The following is an 18,738-nucleotide window of genomic DNA, read 5'->3' on the forward strand; positions in this document are numbered from 1 at the left end:
AACTGCTTTTGATATTCACACTAAAAGAAGAATGACCTATCCACGGATGAATACTTCAGGGTGACACAGGATATCTGCATAGCCTCTGAGTATCTCTCTCCAAATTTACTAATGATGGTGATGGTTCTAACCTTAGGAACGCTAATTCTTTGATCCTCCTCCTGCCAGGATGGGCAGCCGGGGTCCACTTCCCTGGATGTGGGCTGCACTTAGTGACTTGCTTCCAGAGCAGGGAGAGGGAGAAGCAGTAACTTTATAGAGGAGAAACCCACAGACACCATCTCAGCCTGGTGATCGAGGTCACCATCCCCAGTAAGAAGCCACGTTGGTGCCGTGCGTCCCTGTAGGATGTGAGGGAAAGGGCGCTTCACCTCTATGCGATTTTTCCCCCAAATCCAAGACCTCAGTCTAATCAGACAAATCCAAATTCTGCAAGATACCTAACAGCTACTCTTCAAAAGCACCAGGTCGGGAAGACAAGTAAATACTGAGAAATTGTCACGGATTGGAGGAGTCCAAGGTGAACTGATGACAAAACGCAATGTGGATCCCAGATGGATCCTAGAACAGAAAAGAGACATTAGTGGGAAAACTGGGAAAATCCTGTTGTCAGTTAGAACATGTTACGTATTCTCTTAAAGATCATTCTAGCTAAGCTTTCCGGTTTCACAAAACACATCTCCAACATTGACTCATTTTTATTTCCATCTGAATTCTCCAGCCCGCCGCCTGCCTCTAACCCATGAACACCAGCATAACTCTCCTCCAGAGGTTTTCAGTTACTCCCGGGGTGTCCAGTGCTCCTGAGAAGCACGGCGCTTAGTTGAGGTTAAGGTCAGGCAAAGGTGGCTATTTATTGCACCTGGCAGGGTGTATTAATACACCTAAATTCCTCTGGCCCAATCCCCCTGCCCCAACAGGGAAGCCACACAGAGCATGTTCTACAAACTTGGTCCAAGTGACTTCAGCCCCTGGGCGTGCGCCATCAACCTAGCAGAGTTTTCCTGGACACAATGATTGCCTTTTTAGGGAGTGCAAGCTCATCGTGCCGGCAGTGTGCAGTGCAACCCGATCGCGCACACGACGCCCAGTGAGGCCAAAGCCCCATCGCTAGGATCATTCAGAAGATTTTTTCCAAGTGCATACATTGCAACAAAAGCCAGAGGAGAAACACAAGGGAGGAAAAACCATAAAAACAAGGAACTGGAAAGAGGGAACAACTGTCAGAGTAAACAGGAAAAGGATTTGGTTTCTTGCTTTAATTTTCCCCTCCATATCTTATTACATGAAAGAGGGGTAAGGTCGCAAACCACCCCGGCCAGAGTGAGGGGGAATCAAAATGAACATTTCTGAGAATCCACACCCGTCCAAATTAAATCCTGCTTCACTAAACCTTCACTTATATGTAAGTGACTTCTGACAAGCTTTTTCAAATCTTGTTCTAGTTTGAAAAGAATCAGAATTTCCAAATGTTACGGGAAGTCAGGCTAAGTTCATTCATTCATTCACTCATTCATTCATTCATTCATCCATCTGTTCCTTTATTCATTCACTCACTTTTCTGCCACTAAACCCTAGCGATCCAGGGTCTGCTGTGTGCCAAGTGCAGACCCACAGAGCTGGGGGCCCTGGCCAGGCTCTCCCCTGGGAGAAGGGAGGGAGCCCTCTGAGAGGGAGCAAATCCTCAAACAGCAGCTTCGCCTAGCGGGAAGGTCACAGCAATGCTAACGGTTATGACCGAAGTTATTCACTCCTCAGCCATCTGAACAGGAAAAAGCCACTCTCTGCTAATCGGGAACATCAGAGTAAATGCATTCTCCCATCTCTATAGCCAGATACACCAACGGCATCCATCTACCAAAGGCAGAACTTCTGAAGGTGAGGGTGTGCCCGAATCGTCCAGGGGTGTGTCAGAAGCCCAGATGGCTGGCTCCACCTCCAGAGGTTCTGAGTCAGTAGCACAGGTGGGGCTCAAGACCCAGCATTTCTAGCAAATTCTGGGTGGTGTAGATCTCCTCCAATTGCAGAAGAAAGCAACAGCATTGCCAAAAGAGGCGTAGCGAGTGCGCGGTGGCCCTCTGGCCAGTGAGCACACTGCTCCATGTTCAGAAGCAGCTATAAACTAGCCTGAAACATCTGAGTGTTTAAGAATTTATTTTAAACTTTTCTGACAATAATATCACCACCATCTCACAGCTGCAAAGCCCTTTAGGCTTTATGTGCATCATCTCAAATGTTTTCTCATTGGGACCTCATGTGAACTCTGTGAGGTTAGCAGGCAGATTTATCCCACCTTATAGAGGAGGTGGTAAAACGAGGGTGGACTTGGCCCTGCAACCTTTCCTCCCTTCTCCAGGTAGCCTGGAGCTGGTGTACGAGTCCAGATCCTGCAACCTGGAGCCTAGGATTGAAGACCTAGAGTTCAGAACCTGAAGCCTGGAGCCTAGAACCAGGAACTGGGAACCCTTGGCCTAAACCTGGGGCCTGGAACCTGAAACCCTTAGCCTGGAACCTGGAACTGGAAGCCTGAAGCCTGGAACCTGGAACCAAAACCCTTAGCCTGGAACCTGGAACTCGGAACCTGAAACCCTTAGCCTGGAACCTGGAACCTGAAACCCTAGTCTGGAACCTGGAACCAAAACCCTCAGCCTAGAACCTGGGACTGGGAACCTGAGGCCTGGAGCCTGGAACCTGGAGTGAAGCTGGGGGCAGAAGCCGGGCCTCAACCTCTGAGTCTGAAAGTCTTTGAGCACAGGTGGCAGACGGGGCAACTGCACACACACGGTCCTTAGCCAGCACGATCCCTGAAGGCCCATCCTAAGGCCTCATGTCTGCATTGCCTCATACGCTCCTCACAGCCACCCAGTATCGCCTCTCCTTGCCAGGTGGAAACACTGAGACTCAGAGATGCTTGCCGCTTGTCTGAGGAGGTCTCCCGGCCACAGCACCCAAGGCTGACCCTCTACACTGCACTCTCCCTGGGTCCCCCAAAGATTCTCTCACGAGTGTGTGAAGTGTCTCTAGTCATGGGAGTTAGGAGGAAAACTTCACACCAAGAGAAACTCGAACCCTCCAAGGGCCCAAGAAAGGAAGCACACAGCCATCTAAGACAATGCCCAGGAAGTCCTCCCAAGGATCAGGAGTATCCTTATCTGAAATAACTTAAAAAATTTAAAAGCAGGACACAAAACTGTGCAATATATTGTGCATGTTATATGTTACTTTAACCTGGTATACTTTAACACATTTTAAAAAATCTTTTTTTAAAAAACAAGCTATTGGTAATACAGAGTGCAACCTGTTGATCTGCAAGGCAATCCTCCCACCACACATATATTCAATATAATTTATTAACTATTGCGTTCTATATAGGGAAAAATTGGAAAAGATATTTAGGAAAGAAAAATAGATTGAAATTTTAACACCAATCACAAAAACAGAAATCCAAGGAGAAAAGATTGATTAAGCCTTAAACCAAAAGGAGCACGATTTTTCTTCTTTTCTGAGATGGAGTCTCACTCTGTTGCCCAGGCTGGAGTGCAATAGCATGATCTCAGCTCACTGCAACCTCCACCTCCTGGGTTCAAGCGATTCTCCTGCCTCAGCCTCCCAAGGCACCAGCCAACATGCCTGGCTAATTTTTGTATTTTTAGTAGAGATGGGGTTTCACCATGTTGGCCAGGCTGGTCTTGAACTTCTGACCTCAGGTGATCTGGTTGCCTCGGTCTCCCAAAGTGCTGGGATTACAGGTGTGAGTCACTGCACCCGGCTTTTTTTTTTTTTTTTTTTTTTTTTTTTAAATAGAGAAGAATTCTTGTTATGTTGTCCAGGCTATTCTCAAACGCCTACGTTCAAGCGATCCTCCTGCCTTGGCCTCCCAAAGCGCTGGGAGGAATACCATTTTTAAAAAGAATATTATTGATTAAACCAAATGGAATATTTTTTTTTTTTTTTTTTTTTTTTTTTTTTTTTTTTTTTGAGACGGAGTCTCGCTCTGCCGCCCAGGCTGGAGTGCAGTGGCCAGATCTCGGCTCACTGCAAGCTCCACATCCCAGGTTCACGCCATTCTCCTGCCTCAGCCTCCCGAATCTGAGACTACAGGCGCCCGCCACCTCGCCCGGCTAGTTTTTTGTATTTTTTAGTAGAGACAGGGTTTCACCGTGTCAGCCAGGATGGTCTCGATCTCCTGACCTCATGATCCGCCCGTCTCGGCCTCCCAAAGTGCTGGGATTACAGGCTTGAGCCACCGCGCCCGGCCCCAAATGGAATATTAAAGCTGAATTTTCAATCAGTGAAAGGGACAGTGTATGTGTGTGTTTTCCTTTGCAAATTGTACATAAAAAAGGAAGCAAGAGGTAGAAACCACAGAGCTGAATATGCTGGAACATTCACATGGTTAATGATCCCTTCCTGTCTCATCCCAGCAGGCTGAGATCAAGCCTTTTGGCCAAGGGAAAAGAGAGCCCAGGGGTTGGAAGGGGGAGTCTTTGGGTAGACACTGCAGGTTCTCGGGGTTCTCTTGCTGCGAACAGGAGTGGAGGGGCGGGGACCACACAGTACTTTCTGAGATCAGTTGAGAGATGGTGAGGAGAGTGTCATGCAGAGAGCTGTGGAGACCCAGGGCTGATGCAGCAGGGGTTCCAAACAAGACAATGATCTGGTCATCTATTTTAAGAAGTTCAGCAATGTGCTTTTACAGGAGATATGGGGACAGTTTTAATCCTGTGGAAATGTGGCAGTCACTGATCTTTCTGTTGTCCAACATCCAGTCCCCCTTCTCATCCTGGGGGGTGAAGGATGAATGGGTCTCCAGCCCCATCCCCATAGGTGAGACTAAAGCTGGGGGTCTTCCCCGTCCCTTCTCCTGCAGCCACACCTGGATTTTGAGTAATCTGAAGATGCAGACAAGAGGTGTGCGCTGAATGTGCCAGCACTTAGGTCTTGGACTTCCTGCCTCCAGAACGGGGAGAGATCAACTTCCATGCTAAAGCCCCCGGTCTGTGGTATCTTGGTATAGACTGTCCCCAGCCCTGCCATCAGCTCAAGCACAATTCTAAAGCACAGCAAAGTGTAATCACATTGGCAACTCATGTCTCCATTCCCTGAGCCTGCAGCTGACTTCTAAAATGGCTCCATCTCAGCTTCCAGGGTATGTGGCCCCCTCTGTACTAACTTCCAGGAGGTTTAAATGGAGGAAACGCCAAGAATGTGATGTGGTCAGCTAGGGCTTTCTACCCTCCTTGCAGGAGGGCAAACGGTTGTAGCCACTGCCAGACCCAGGGTTCTCTAGCTGAGGGGAGTGGTTAGAGCTCAAGGTACAAACCCAGCAGGGTGGCAGGGGAAACCTGAAACAGAGATCCTCATTTGGGTATCTTCTTCCCCATGGGCCATTTGACAATGTCTGGAAGCATGTTTGGTGGTCACAGCTGGGGAGCGGGGAGCTACTGGCGCCTACTGGGCAGAAGCCAGGGATGCTGTTTAAAATCCTATAATGCATAGGACAGCACCCCCCAGGAGAGAGAATTACCCAGCCCTAAATGTCAGTAGTGCCCAGATTGAGAAACCCTAACACAAGAGAAAACAAAGAAAAAACTTTGGATACTGAAATGAAGAGTTGGAAAACCATGTGGCCATCACCTCATCTCAACTCATGTGGCAATTCCTCTGGAGCTGGCTCTAGGCATTGGTTAAAAATAGGCGGGTTATTTAGTAGGTTCTAAGAGGTCAGATAAGCCCAAAGATAAACAGTGCAGAACAAGGCTGGGGTGAAGTGGCCCATTATTTCCGGGAAGCCAACCAAAGACCCAGGCACCAAGACTAGGATGCTTGATGGTGAAGCGGCTTGAAAAATCTGATGGCATCTTACTGTCGATTCTTGAATTCAAGACCAAGAAATAAAAGTGACACTGACTGTCTCAATGCCAAGAATGGTAACACGCTTCAAACTTATAAGAAGTCCCCAGGGACACTGACACTAAAGACACACATATTTACAGTGACAGCCATTTGTGCTTTTATTCTGAGTTCATTTAATCAGTCCCAAGGGCTGTCTGTGTCCCTCTTAGGCATGGGAGATCATCTTTCCTGTATTTTTCTCACATGCTCCACCCAACCCCCATCTCAGCCCTGGGGCACGTCCCAACCAGTCAAGAAGCACGACTGCCTCCTTCTAGAGCTAACCACAGCCACCTGAAGGTAGCAAAAGACCACCACCATTTAGTTGCCACCTACCAGGTGCCAGGCAGCACGCCCTGCAGCGTGTGGGCTGTAGTTCATTACCACGACCGCCCCACATGACAGCATTCCTCTTCCTCAGATTAAAAAAAACAAAACAAACAAACAAACAAAAAAATAGACTGGGTTGCATTCACTTGCCTATGGTCACACAACTTAAAAAGGCTGACCCACAGGTCCTGGAGACCACAGTCCCACAAAGGTTCCAATCTGCAATAGATCAGTCCATCAGTCAGTCCGGTCCACCTGCACTGCTCATGAGTGGTATGCAGCCCCATGTGTAAGTAGCCAATAAATATCCCACATTGCAGAACACACCTCTATGACAATGTATTTCCACAAGGGAATTGCTCTGGAACTGCACTGGCCAACATGGCAGCCCCAAGACTTATGTAGCTCTTTACATTTAAATGCATTGCAATGAAGTTAATTTGACATGCAGATCCTCAACTGCACTGACCGCATTTCAAGTGCTCAGTAACTACAGAGGACTAGTGGCTACCACAGTGCACTGCACAGATACAGAGCGCAGAGTCCTATAGACAGCATAGCTTTGGGTGATTTCAAAATATGCTGGGGGTAATTTAAAGCAATATCTTAGGGCAGAGGTCCCCTACCCCCAGGGCACAGACTGGTACCAGTCCGTGGCCTGTTAGGAACTGGGATGCACAGCAGGAGGTGAGCGGCAGGCGGGTGAGTGAGCAAAGCTTCATCTGTATTTACAGCCACTCCCTATCACTCACATTCCCACCTGAGCTCCACCTCTTGTCAGATGAGTGGCAGCATCAGATTCTCATAAGAGCGCAAACCCTACTGTGAACTGCACATGTGAGGGATCTAGGTTGTGTGCTCCTTATGAGAATCGAATGCCTGATGATCTGTCACTGTCTCCCATTACCCCCAAATGGGACCGTGTAATTGCAGGAAAATAAACTCTGGGCTCCCACTAATTCTACATTATGGTGAATTGTATAATTATTTCATTACATGTTACAGTGTAATAATAATAGAAACAAAATACACAATAAATATAATGTGCTTGAATCGTCCCCAAACCATCCCCACACCCTGGTCAGTGGGAAAGTTGTCTTCCACAAAACTGGTCCCTGGTGCCAAAAAGGTTGAGGGCTGCTGTCTTAGGGAATACAGGGTAGAGCCATGCTAGCTCAGCATGGAAGCCCCACTTCCATAAGTGTCAACCTGGAAAACCCCACATCTTCCCAGATGCCTAAGGAATGTCATCAAAGAAAGTGAAAAATAAAAATGAAAGAAATCAAGGACAATGATGGCAAAATTGATAAACCTACATGATGGTTAAACATACATGAACAAATTTAGATCTCCTGATTTCTTTATGTTTAAATATGATCATGACCACTATGTGATTTTTCATTCACTCCCCAAGCCAAGAGTGGGTGGAGAGTTTGTAATATAATATGCCAGTGGAGGCACTGAACAGATCTGGCTCTCAGAGACTTGCTGATCCAAGGGTTTACCTGCTGCCAAGGCCATATCACATTCTGCCTACCTCAACTCTCCAGGTATTTTATTTGTTTTATGGAAAGTATATCTCAGATCTTAGAGAACTTTCCAAGCAAATAAATGAATTATTCCTTTTCTTTTTTTCTTTTTCTTTCTTCCTTTCTTTTCTTTTCTTTTTTTTTTTTTTTGAGATGGAGTCTCACTCTGTTGCCCAGGCTGGAGTGCAGTGGCGCAATCTTGGCTCACTGCAACCTCTCCCTCTCTGGTTCAAGCAATTCTCCTGCCTCAGCCTCCCGAGTAGCTGAGACTACAGGTGCGTGCCACTACACCTGGCTAATTTTTGTATTTTTAGTAGAGATGGGGTTTCACCATATTGGTCAGGCTGGTCTTGAACTTCAGACCTCAGGTGATCCACCCACCTCGGCCTCCCAAAGTGCTGGGATTACAGGCGTGAGCCACCATGCCCGGCCCAATTCTTGATGCCTGAAGATATGAAAATCTCTCTTTTTTTTTTACTATCTGTATTTGCTCACCTAATTTGACATTTTATTTCACTCTCAGTAAAAGAATAGCATAATGATGGGTTCCTTTGTTTGGGCTGTGTAGACACTAGAAGTTAGCTCTTCTTCCCTGGCGTATGTCTCAGATTAATTTTCAACTTTCTTCTCCAGACTTACTAGTCCCTTAATCAAAAACAAAACTCCATTTGTAGCCACCAAATTAGAGAAGTCTGACTTGTTAACACTAAGCGATGTTTCCTCCCGACACTGACATGGTGGTCAAGGGCACTAGCCTCAAAGGCAGGAGACTGGGTTCAAATCAGAGCTGCACGCCCCTGCCTGAGGAACCACTGTCTGATACCAACACTTCAGCCGCCCTGTGTGGCTTCCTGTTCACACTTTGTGACATCTCCCTTCCTGGCCTTTGCTCAAATTGTAGTCACGAGGTTTAGTGCCTCCCTCTAAAATATGAAAGGGTAGCCGAGGATCACCACACATCTGGGAAAGGCTCCAAGATGACAGAGGCCAAAACACACAAAGGAGAAAAAGAAACAGGAAGAAACAGACCAAGATGCAGGGAACAAAAAAAATTTCAGGAAAACCCCCAAATTAAGTGAATTTGCTAAATATCCTTGGAGTAGTAAGAAAAGGTACTGCATCAGTGAGTCAAGAAAGGATGCTATAAAGGAGAAATAAAGACCAACAAAAAAAACTTAGAAATTAAATATAAAACAGGTAAACTTAGTAGAAGGAGTGGAAGGTAAAGTTGAAGAATCTTCCATGAAGTATTACGAAAAGACAAAAAAAAAAAAAAAAAAAAAAAAAAAAAAAAAGAATAAAAAAGAACTTGATGGGGATAGGAAAAAAATTCAAGAAAATTTCCCAGAATTTTAGGATACAAGTTTCCAGATTGAATGAACCCAATGAATGCTCAATAAGTGGGGGGAAAATCGAGAATTCTGAGAATAAAGAGAAGATCCTAAAAGTTTCCAAACTTTTTCTTTTAAATTTTATTTATTTATTTTTATTTGAGACAGAGTCTTGCTCTGTCAACCCAGGCTGGAGTGCAGGGGTGTGATCTCAGCTCACTGCAACCTCTGTCCCCTGGGCTCAAATGATCCTCCCACCTTAGCCTCCCAACTAGCTGGGACCATAGGCACAGGCCACCATGCTTGGCTAATTTTTGTATTTTTAGTAGAAAAGGGATTTCACCATGTTGTCCAGACGGTCTCAAACTCCTGAGTTCAAGTGATCCACTCGCTGGCCTCCCAAAGTGTTGGGATTACAGGCGTGAGCCATTGCACCTGGTCACTTTTTCTTTTCTTTTTTGTGGAGATGGGTGTCTCACTATGTTGCCCAGGCTGGTCTTGAACTCCTGGGCTTAAGTGATGCTCCTGCCTCAGATTCCCAAATAGCTGGGACTACAGGCATGCACCACCATGCCCAGCTAAATTAAAAAAATATATTTTTAGAGGAAGGGTCCTACTTTGTTGCCCAAGCTGGACTAGAACTCTTGGTCCCAAGCTATTCTTTCACCTTAGCCTCCTGAGTTGCTGGAATTACAGGTGTGAGCCATATGCCTGACTCCTAATTTCACTTTTTTGATATTTATTAGTTTATTTTATTGACTAGGTAATACAGTCACATGGTTCAAATATCAAGAGCATGAAGAGTGGCACTTGACAACCTGCTTCCACCTGCATCCCCACAGTCCTTTCATTGTGTTCTGCCAGTGATTTTTATGCAAATGCAGGAAAATTGCAGGCTTTCTCACACAAGGAACAGCATACTATTTCTATTTTTTGTATATTACTTTTTCCAGTTAACAATACTTACTAGAAATTATGCCAAAGAAGACACAGAGTTCTTCATCATTCTTTGGAAAATTATTTTTAACATAGAACTCTATACACAACCAAAGTATTAATCAAGTATGAATGTAGAATAAAGACATTTTCAGACATGTGAATACTTAGAAGAGGCATTCTTACTCCAAAAGCTACTGAAGGATGTGTTCCAGAAAAATAAGATAGCAATCCAAGAAGGAAGATAATATGGAATCCAGAAAACAGGGACCTAACAACAACAATAAAAAGGGGGTAAAAGAAATTCTCAGAATGGTGGCAGAGGGAATGGCAGGTGCAGGAAACCCCCAGGAGAACACCCAGACCAGACTAGATCTAGAGGACAGAGGTCTCCAGTGGGTAGATTTCCATATAATAATAAAATGGAATTGATAGATTATCTGATTTGTTTAATCATATAGAACATAGCATTTTGATGGGTTCTGTTGAAAACTTTCTGGAGATATGTAGATATATAGATAGATAAGCTAGATGGGTAGGCAGATGAGCAATGAAAAAGAAAATAAATCATCAACTTTAGAAGAAACAGAAAGTTGTATAAGGAAGGAAAGATTATATAGTACACTGCTTGGCTCTGCAATTGACATTATTTACATAGCCAGCAACATCATCATCATTACCAGCATTTACTGAGCATTTACTATGTGACAGACATTGTTCTGAGGTATTTTTGTGAAATATCTCATTTACCCTCATAACTGCCCTGGGTGAAGTATACTCCTAAAACTTTCCCATCTTACCTATGTGGGAACTGAGGCACAAAGTTGATAAGTAACTTGCCGTGAGTCATGGTATAAGGGACAGAATGGGGATTTGAACCCAGGAAATCTGATTCTAGCACCCATACTCTTAAGCAGTCTGTCCTGTCAGTGAATATTCATTTAGCCCCACACTACAATGAACTATATAGTGTGATGCAGAGAAGGAAAGTAGGGAGCCTGCCTGAACTGGGCCCATGCACACCAAGTCCTGTCCTTCAATGCAGGAGCCAGTTGATAGCATCTGCAATTGATAAACTAATGTGTAATACATATGCATGTTATTTATAAAGAAGGAGATCATTACCAGATCATTTAGGATCTTGTAGGTTGTTTAAGGACTTGGCTTTTACGGAGTGATACAAGACACCCTTGGAAAGTTTTTTATCAGAGAAGTGACATGATCTGACATATTTTAAAAGGACTGCCAAGCCTGCTGTGTGGGGAACGGCCTGACGATATAGGGTCAGGGTAAAAACATATATTACTCTGATGAAAAAAAATTAAATATTTTAAAGATGAAAGGATGGAAAAAGAAGATGAGAGACATAGTGAGGCAGAGACAGATATGGGACTCTCTCTCCTGAAATGTTACCCCTGGTGGTTCAGAGGCCAGTGGGGGACAACATGTGCCAGGGATAGGAAGCAGGTGGCTTGCCTGCAGGACATGGCCTGAACGGGGTCTTGGAGGAAGCTGAGGGGCTGATCCAGGAAGCAGCCTGGGCCATGAACTAGCAGCCCCTAATTAACAGGTGGCCTCAGCCATGTTCCACACGGTCTCTGAGTCTTTTTTCTCTCTGTCAGACACAGAGACTCGGAACTCTTTTCACAGGATATAAACAAACTATGGGAGTAGAGCTTCCAGAGTACCTGGCACACCTTGGGCCTTAGAAGCAACCTCCGTTCGCCCCTCTCTCCTTTCCTGTCTCACACTCACTGGGGACGGGCAGGGCTCACAGGGGACGGGCAGGGCTCACAGGGGACGGGCAGGGCTCACAGGGGACGGGCAGGGCTCACTGGGGACGGGCAGGGCTCACAGGGGACGGGCAGGGCTAGAAGCCAGGTCCTGGATTTCCCTTATCCACACCGCCTCTCATGTCCTCCACACACACATCCCAACCCTGAGTACCAGGCCAACGAGTGGCTCAAGAGTCACCCAGAAAAGGAAGAAGGGAGACAGCTGGCCCTCTGACAAAAATAGCTGTGGGGTGGGGCCCAGGGCCATCGGGGACCAGCAGGCCTGTCCACAGCTGAGTTTTCTGCAAACTCAGAAACCCAGTAGCATCTTTTGGGAATCGCACAAACAGCCCAAGGTCGCAGGCGCAGTGTTCGCGCCCTCCAACAGCTCAGACTGTCGGTAAAAATCTGTCTGGAACGCCGGTCTTGTCACATTCCTAAAAGCTTGCAGACAATCTGCCAAGATGGTGTTTGGCTTAGGAGAATGAGCTGCAGAACGGCCCTCAGGGCCTCCACTGCGGCTGGGTTACAAATAGAGGCATGATGTTGTTCAGGCTGGACAGTCCTATGTCCTGCCGGGCACTGAACGCCCCTCACCTCTCCCAACTCCTGTGGAACAAAGGGGCAGGGCCCGACCCCAAAGGCAAACCAGTGTCCAGCAGCGTCCAGTTGGTGTGAAATCTGCTGGCCAGCCTCAGAAAAGCAAATTCATAGAGAAAAAAGTCAGGAAATTCACTTTCAAATCAAGTGAAATAGGTTGTAGGGACAAGTCTGACATCTTGGTTGCGTGCAGGTGAATGCCGGCCCCAGGGTCACCTCACCTGAGGGCAGGGGACTGCACTGGGGACCCAGATTTGCATCTTGGCAGCCGGCCTCAGTCCTGGACTCTCCACCCCACAAGGCCCAGGTCAGGGTAGTGCTGGAGACAGGTAGAGCGAAGTTTTCTCACTGAACCCCATTTCTCGGCTGTTCTGGAAAAGAACACATGCACCCCACCCCCAGCTTGGTTCTCCAACAGCCTTGAGGAGAAGAGTGACAGGCTCCCTCCACCCAGGCTGATAGAGGAGGGCTATTTGGGAAGGACAGGGAGAAAAGAGGAATGAAAGGGGGACTTAAGATTAAAAGACCCAATATTTATGAACTACCCAAAACGAGGGGCACGGCTTTATGTTGGGTTCCAGAAGCAGAGCCCATGGCAGGACTGGATGTGAGCCCCGTCCCAGCAGGGGCATGAGGGAGGCAGGCCGGTCAGTGAAGGGCTGGGCGGGGAGGTGGCCTCGGCAGGAGTCAGCCTCAGCCTGGCCCGCAGAGAGCTCCAGAGCAGGAAACACACTGCACAGTTGGTTGCACCTTGAAACAAGGCTGGGGGACATTTTGTGTCCTCACAAAATGGTTACTTGATGGCTGCAGGCTGCCTTGGGGGCAGCGTGACCCCTTCTCCACAACTGGACTCCTGTGTGGCCACGGCTTGAGTGAAAGACGGCGGCTGTGAGGCCTGAACAGCCAGCACCCGCAGGCCCACAAGTCAACTTGGGGCCGGTGAAGGGGAGCCAGGTGGGGCAGCAGTGCCCCGTCATGGATCAGGGCCCAAGGCCACAGGCCACAGAGGGACCAGCTTGGAGAGGAGGCTGCAGAAACAGTTATGGGCGAGAGGGGCCCCGTCCTGCTGGGTGAGGAAGGAGTACCTACCACCAGGACATAATAAGCTCACCGCACTGTCACAAGGCCCCACGGTGAGTTCCTAATGCAGCCTGCGCAAATGACTGTTCCTGTTGGGAAAAGCACCTTCATTGGAGAGCAATACTCAGAGTCGCATGGCGGGACCAGTATCACTTTACTCAGCCGCAGAGTGCTGAATGAAAAGTTTGGGATGCTACCAAAATGCACCAGCTGAATGTGAAACGCGGCAGGAGAGGAAAATCTATCTGCGTTGGAAACACCCCTCCCCAGATGTGGGAGGCGCAGCTCATGCCTTTGGTGCTAATGAGCTTCTCCAGTGCGTACTGAACCTTTTTCCTGATAACATCCCGCCTGAATTCCACTGCAACAAGAGAGTGAGGAATAATCGACTTGTGATAATACAGCATTTGCAAATAAGTCTCTTTACTATATGCTTGCCTAGAGTTTAAACCATAACATGGACGCAGGACATCAGCTGCAGATGCAGAAATGCACCCTCCAAAGGCTGCCCTCGCCGTGAGTCCTGCTTCTACCCAGAAGAGTGCAAAGCCCTGCGCAGTGGAGCCTAGCTCTTACCCTCGCTCCAGCGGAACTGGGACCCACATCTCTGCAAGGTGACTCAGGCTTCCCAATGACCTCGGCCCAGAATATTCCACTTACTCTCTAGAAGGCATGTTCTTGGGTGCCAGACCCAAGTGCCAGCTCACTCCTTCCCACTTTCTTGAAGGCTCCCCAGTTTCCTTTCAGGCCCCCACACCTTCCCAAGTATTTCAGGGAGGCCGGCTCTCCCCAGTCCTAGGACAAGCCTGACAGGTCACAGGGTAGACCCACCCACCTTTGCCACAGGCACTGAGCCCCTAAGTCCATGGTCCTTGTCACAGAGCTTGGTGCAGGAGTGGCCAGGTGGACACATGGAGGTTTACCAGGGAGATACTGCTGGCTCTCTGGAGCGAGCCACCAGAAAAGATGGTGTGTGGGCTCCACAGCGGCAGCCTGGGAAAGCCAAGACCAGTGGCCTTCATGAAGCAAGTCAGCCTGAGGATGAGGCCGCCCACAGAGGATGGCCCAGCCCAACCAGCTGCGCAGGTACTGTGGGAAAAAGAGGCCCGAGCCACTGGTGAGGCTGGCGGGGAATCCTACCCTGCCTCCGGGCTTGCTGTGCTCCAGCCAATATGCTTCCCCTTGTCAATGCCAGTCCAGTCAGGGTTTCCGTCGCAGCAGCCAAAGCATCTTGACTGGTAGATACAGCCTTCAAAAACTCAAAATGCCACTTCCTCCAGGAAGCCACTTCTGACACCACTGGCCTGCTATAATTCTCTCTGTCCAAACCTTCAGAGCATTGTCTACGCCCTTTTTATATCAGATCTCTTCCTGGCTTCTGTTAGCATTATTGATCTACAGGTGTCAACCCCTTTCTGGCCCAACTCCTGGCCCAACAAAAAAACACAGCAGGTCCTTGTTGGGTTCCTCCTTGACTCTCCAGTCTCCCCAGGACAGGAATTTGGATACTATGACTTATATCTGTTGAGTCAATGAGTGAATAAGAAAGCACTGAACCTAAGACAATTTTTTTGATTTCTATAAGAACCCCGATGAATTCAAGGAATAGATATTTGCCATTTGAATAGTGATTTTCATTTTCACAGTTGGGAAATAGAATTTAATTTGTACTAAAACATAAGATGTCACACCTGCTCCCTCCAGCCCTGTCAATCTGTGCTACTCAGCACTCGTAACAGCTGCATCTACGGCTGGGTTTTACAGGGAGGGGTGTGTAAGGAGCTCTCATATTTACCCACCGCCTAGTTACATACTTTACGTTGCTACCCACTTTCTTTAATCCTGACAGCCAGGGGAGATTTATTCTTCTCCATTTTAGAGATGAGAAAACAGAGGCTCAGAGGAGATTGAGTAACTCACCTTCCTAGGATGGCACAGCTAGCAAAGAACTATGTCGTTTCAAAGCCCAGCTCTGACTCACAAGTCTATCTCTGTAACTCCAACTGCATCTTCCTGGGTGGGAGGCAGGACCTGGGGCTCTCAACCCAAGGAGTGTTCCCTTGCCTTTCTTTTCAATTTCTTTTATAAAAAGAGCAGATAGGCTGGGCGCAGCAGCTCATGCCTGTAATCCCAGCACTTTGAGAGGCCAAGGCAGGCAGATCACTTGAGGCCAGGAGTTCGAGACCAGCCCGGCTAACGTGGTGAAACCCTGTCTCTACTAAAAATACAAAAATTAGCCAGGTGTGTTGGTGCGTGCCTGTAATCCCAGCTACTGGTGAGGCTGAGGCAGGAGGATCTCTTGAGCCTGGGAGGTGGAGGTTGCAGTGAGCCGAGATCACACCACTGTACCCCAGCCTGGGCAACAGAGTGGGACTGTGCTAAAAAAACAAAACAAAACAAACAAACAAACAAACAAAAACACCAGTGGATAAAAGGCAAACTCTGGGAACTTTCATTCTTCTCATTCTTTTGCCCCATAACCACTGACATCAAGACAAGACTTGCGATTCACTGGCCACCTCTGGCCCTTGCAGGGAACACTTGTTAGGCGCTGTGGTCAAATGCATACATAAATGACTGTCTTCACAGGAGGGAGTTATACTCAAGCTACTATATTTAGCAAATGTCTATATTTAGCCAAAGGTCCTTTAAATGCCTTGTACTTCTTTTGTTTATTAATTAATGTAACAGACATTGATGAACACCTAGTATGTGCCTGGCTCTGTGCTGAGCTCTTGGGATACAAAAGTAAGATATTTCCTGTCTGGGTGTCACCTTCTACAGGTGAACAAATAATGATAAGGTACTCTGACTGCCATGCCAGGTGTGGGCACGCCATGGAGGGCCATGGAACCAGGGAGACTTAGGCCTGGTGCGATATGAGAGGGCTGAGAGTCTGGAAGGTCTCCTGGAGGTCACGGTGGGCTTCCAGCAGTGAATAAGGGTTTACCTGGAAAGCCCTTTTCTGTATCATACAGAGAGAAACAGAAGTCTATTCACTCAATATTCAACAAATACCGATTGACTGCCACATGTCCGTAAGAGCAAAACCAGGTATTTACAACTACAAACACCTAAGGATTGGTTACAGAGTTGATCCCCCAGAATATCTGACGATGTAGCCAGACACTACAGTCCAAATGGCTTGGAGGTGTTTCCTGTGGGAAGAATCACATGTGGAAAAGCTCGCCATCATACCCAACACGGAAGAGAACCTGTGAGGCGGGCTGCAAGGCAGAGACTTTCTTTGCGTTCATACACCCACCTGGCACAGAGTTCAAACGGTACAAAGGGAACACTGTCAAAAATTAAGCTTCCTTTGTCCCCCTGGGGCCGCAACCTATTGGCTCCCCTTTTCCCAACGGGAAAAGCCGTCCCTGTACGACTTTCTGGATGTCATGTACATTCTTTAGCCTTAAGGTAGAATTCTTGCGGGAGGAAAAAAAAAAAAAAAAAAAAAAAAAGGCATTTGTACAAATACCCACTTCTAGTGTGCCTTCAATTAGTCACAGGTAAAGTTAATCACCAAACATGATCTTAGTTACAATAAACTCTGCCCAGGAAACTTTAATGAAGACCTTTCAGTGTGCCTGGACCCGTTTGCAGGCTCAGTCCTGAAAGAAAATTCACAGTGATCCCCAAGTTCATCTCTGAGCTGCACCTTGAGTGACATCGATGGATGGATGACAAATGGTCACCTGAGCAACTCGGCCATTTCGGCAGGGCCATGTGGCCTCCGGAGACCGTCCACTGCCTCCAGGTCGGGCCTAAGCCCCTGCCTCCTCCCGTGCGGCACAACAAAGCGGGGAGCTCGCCCCCGCCCGGCCAGCCCGGGCCACCACGCGCGCTGGCGGCCCCCGGGTCCTCTCCGGAGGGCGCAGCGGCCAACGGGGGCCGGGGTGGGGGAGGGCGCGCAGCGTTGCGGGCTGGGCCCGGGGCTGGAGGACGGGTGCCGGGTCCGCAGGCCGCCGAGATCGGGGCCGGGGCGCAGCGCCCGGGGATCAGCGCCCCGGCGCTCGCCTGCCCGGCCCACCCGCCTGGAGCCGGACGCGCAGTGGCACAGACGCGCAGCGGGACAGACGGACGCCAGAGAGACCCTGACAGCCGCCCGGCCCCCGCGCCCGCCCCGCGCCCCCCGGCTACCCGCCCGGCGCGCTTACCTCCCGCGCGATCTGGTTGAGCGCGTCGTCCTCCGCCGTGAGCCGCTCCCGATTGGGGAGCCGCTTGCGCCCCGAGCCCTGGGTGCCCATGTCCATCGACCGCGTCGCCCGCAGCTGCCGCGGGGCCCGTTGCTCCAGCCGCTCGCGCCGCCCCTGCCCGGCCCCGGCCCCAGCCCCTCCCTCCGCCGCGGCGTCATGGCGTCAGCGGGCGCTGGGCCGGGGACGCGGGGACGCGGGGGGACGGGGGCCGCGGGGACCCGGGGGAAGCCAGAGCCGGAGGTCCGCAGCAGGGGCCAGGGACGGCGGGGACCAGCGACGGCGGGGCGGGACGGGGCGGGGGACGGGGGTGGGGGGCGGAGACGCCAGGTGTCAGAGACGATGGGGGTCCGATACCACCGGGACGCTGGGGATGCCCAGGGCCGGGCACGCGGGACCTGAGGGACCGGGAGCCCCGGAGGGTGGACTCCGCGGGGACTGTTTGGCGGGCCGGTAATCGCGGAGCGATGCGCCTCAGGGCGGTGGGCACCGGTTGAGTGGGGACCTACCCACCGGAGAGCTGGGGGTAGGAAGGCTTTAAGGGGCTTGGGTTGCCTTGAGGTGTTTGCACGGAGGGGTGGGCACAGGATATGTTTCGGCCTGACGCTCCCCATTCCGCGGTGAGTCGGTGAGTCGGGGTGGAAGTCCCTCGCCGGGGTGAGAGCTAGGCTCTGGGGTCAGGCCGAGATGTGCTCGGATCCGCCCGCCACCACCGCCGGCTCCTGTGACCTTGGCCAGCCTCCTGGGCGCCGGCTTCACAGGCTCTGGGAATATGATGTGGATGTGTGCGTTTCTGTCTTTACACGCGTGTTCTTCGTGCTGGCATCCATCCTTCTCCCCGCTGTCTGCCCCCTGAGATCAAGGACTTGTCACTTCTCTCGTGGGTCTACAGCCTCTAGGATCGGGGCAGGTGCATGGCAGCTCTCTCCTACTTGTTGAAAAAGTAATGAACTTACTTGCGCTCTCTGAAGCTCACAGTCAATGCTCCAGAGGTGGATTTAAAAGTAAATCAAATCGGAGGATTAGGTAAAGGTTAAAAACCCCTGCTTAGGGCACCGCAGGAGCA

The 18,738-nt window shown here is 49.3% G+C and overlaps 1 protein-coding gene across 22 annotated transcripts in view; it reads right to left on the reverse strand.

Moving 5' to 3' along the window:
- Positions 1-17,795, reverse strand: part of LRRFIP1 (LRR binding FLII interacting protein 1) — a 168,891-nt gene extending 151,096 nt beyond the window's left edge. For 21 of the 22 annotated variants that reach the window (XM_050751645.1, XM_050751642.1, XM_050751641.1 and 18 more), the window contains exon 1: positions 17,637-17,790. In XM_050751645.1, the coding sequence (XP_050607602.1) occupies positions 17,637-17,732 (96 nt within the window). In that variant the 5' untranslated portion in view covers positions 17,733-17,790. Of the gene's footprint in view, positions 1-17,636 lie in introns of all 22 variants that reach the window. The other variant, XM_050751631.1, reaches the window with a different exon arrangement.
- Between the last annotated feature and the right edge of the window lie 943 nt (positions 17,796-18,738).

This window comes from Macaca thibetana, chromosome 12, assembly GCF_024542745.1.
Source record: "Macaca thibetana thibetana isolate TM-01 chromosome 12, ASM2454274v1, whole genome shotgun sequence".
Taxonomy (NCBI): domain Eukaryota; kingdom Metazoa; phylum Chordata; class Mammalia; order Primates; family Cercopithecidae; genus Macaca; species Macaca thibetana.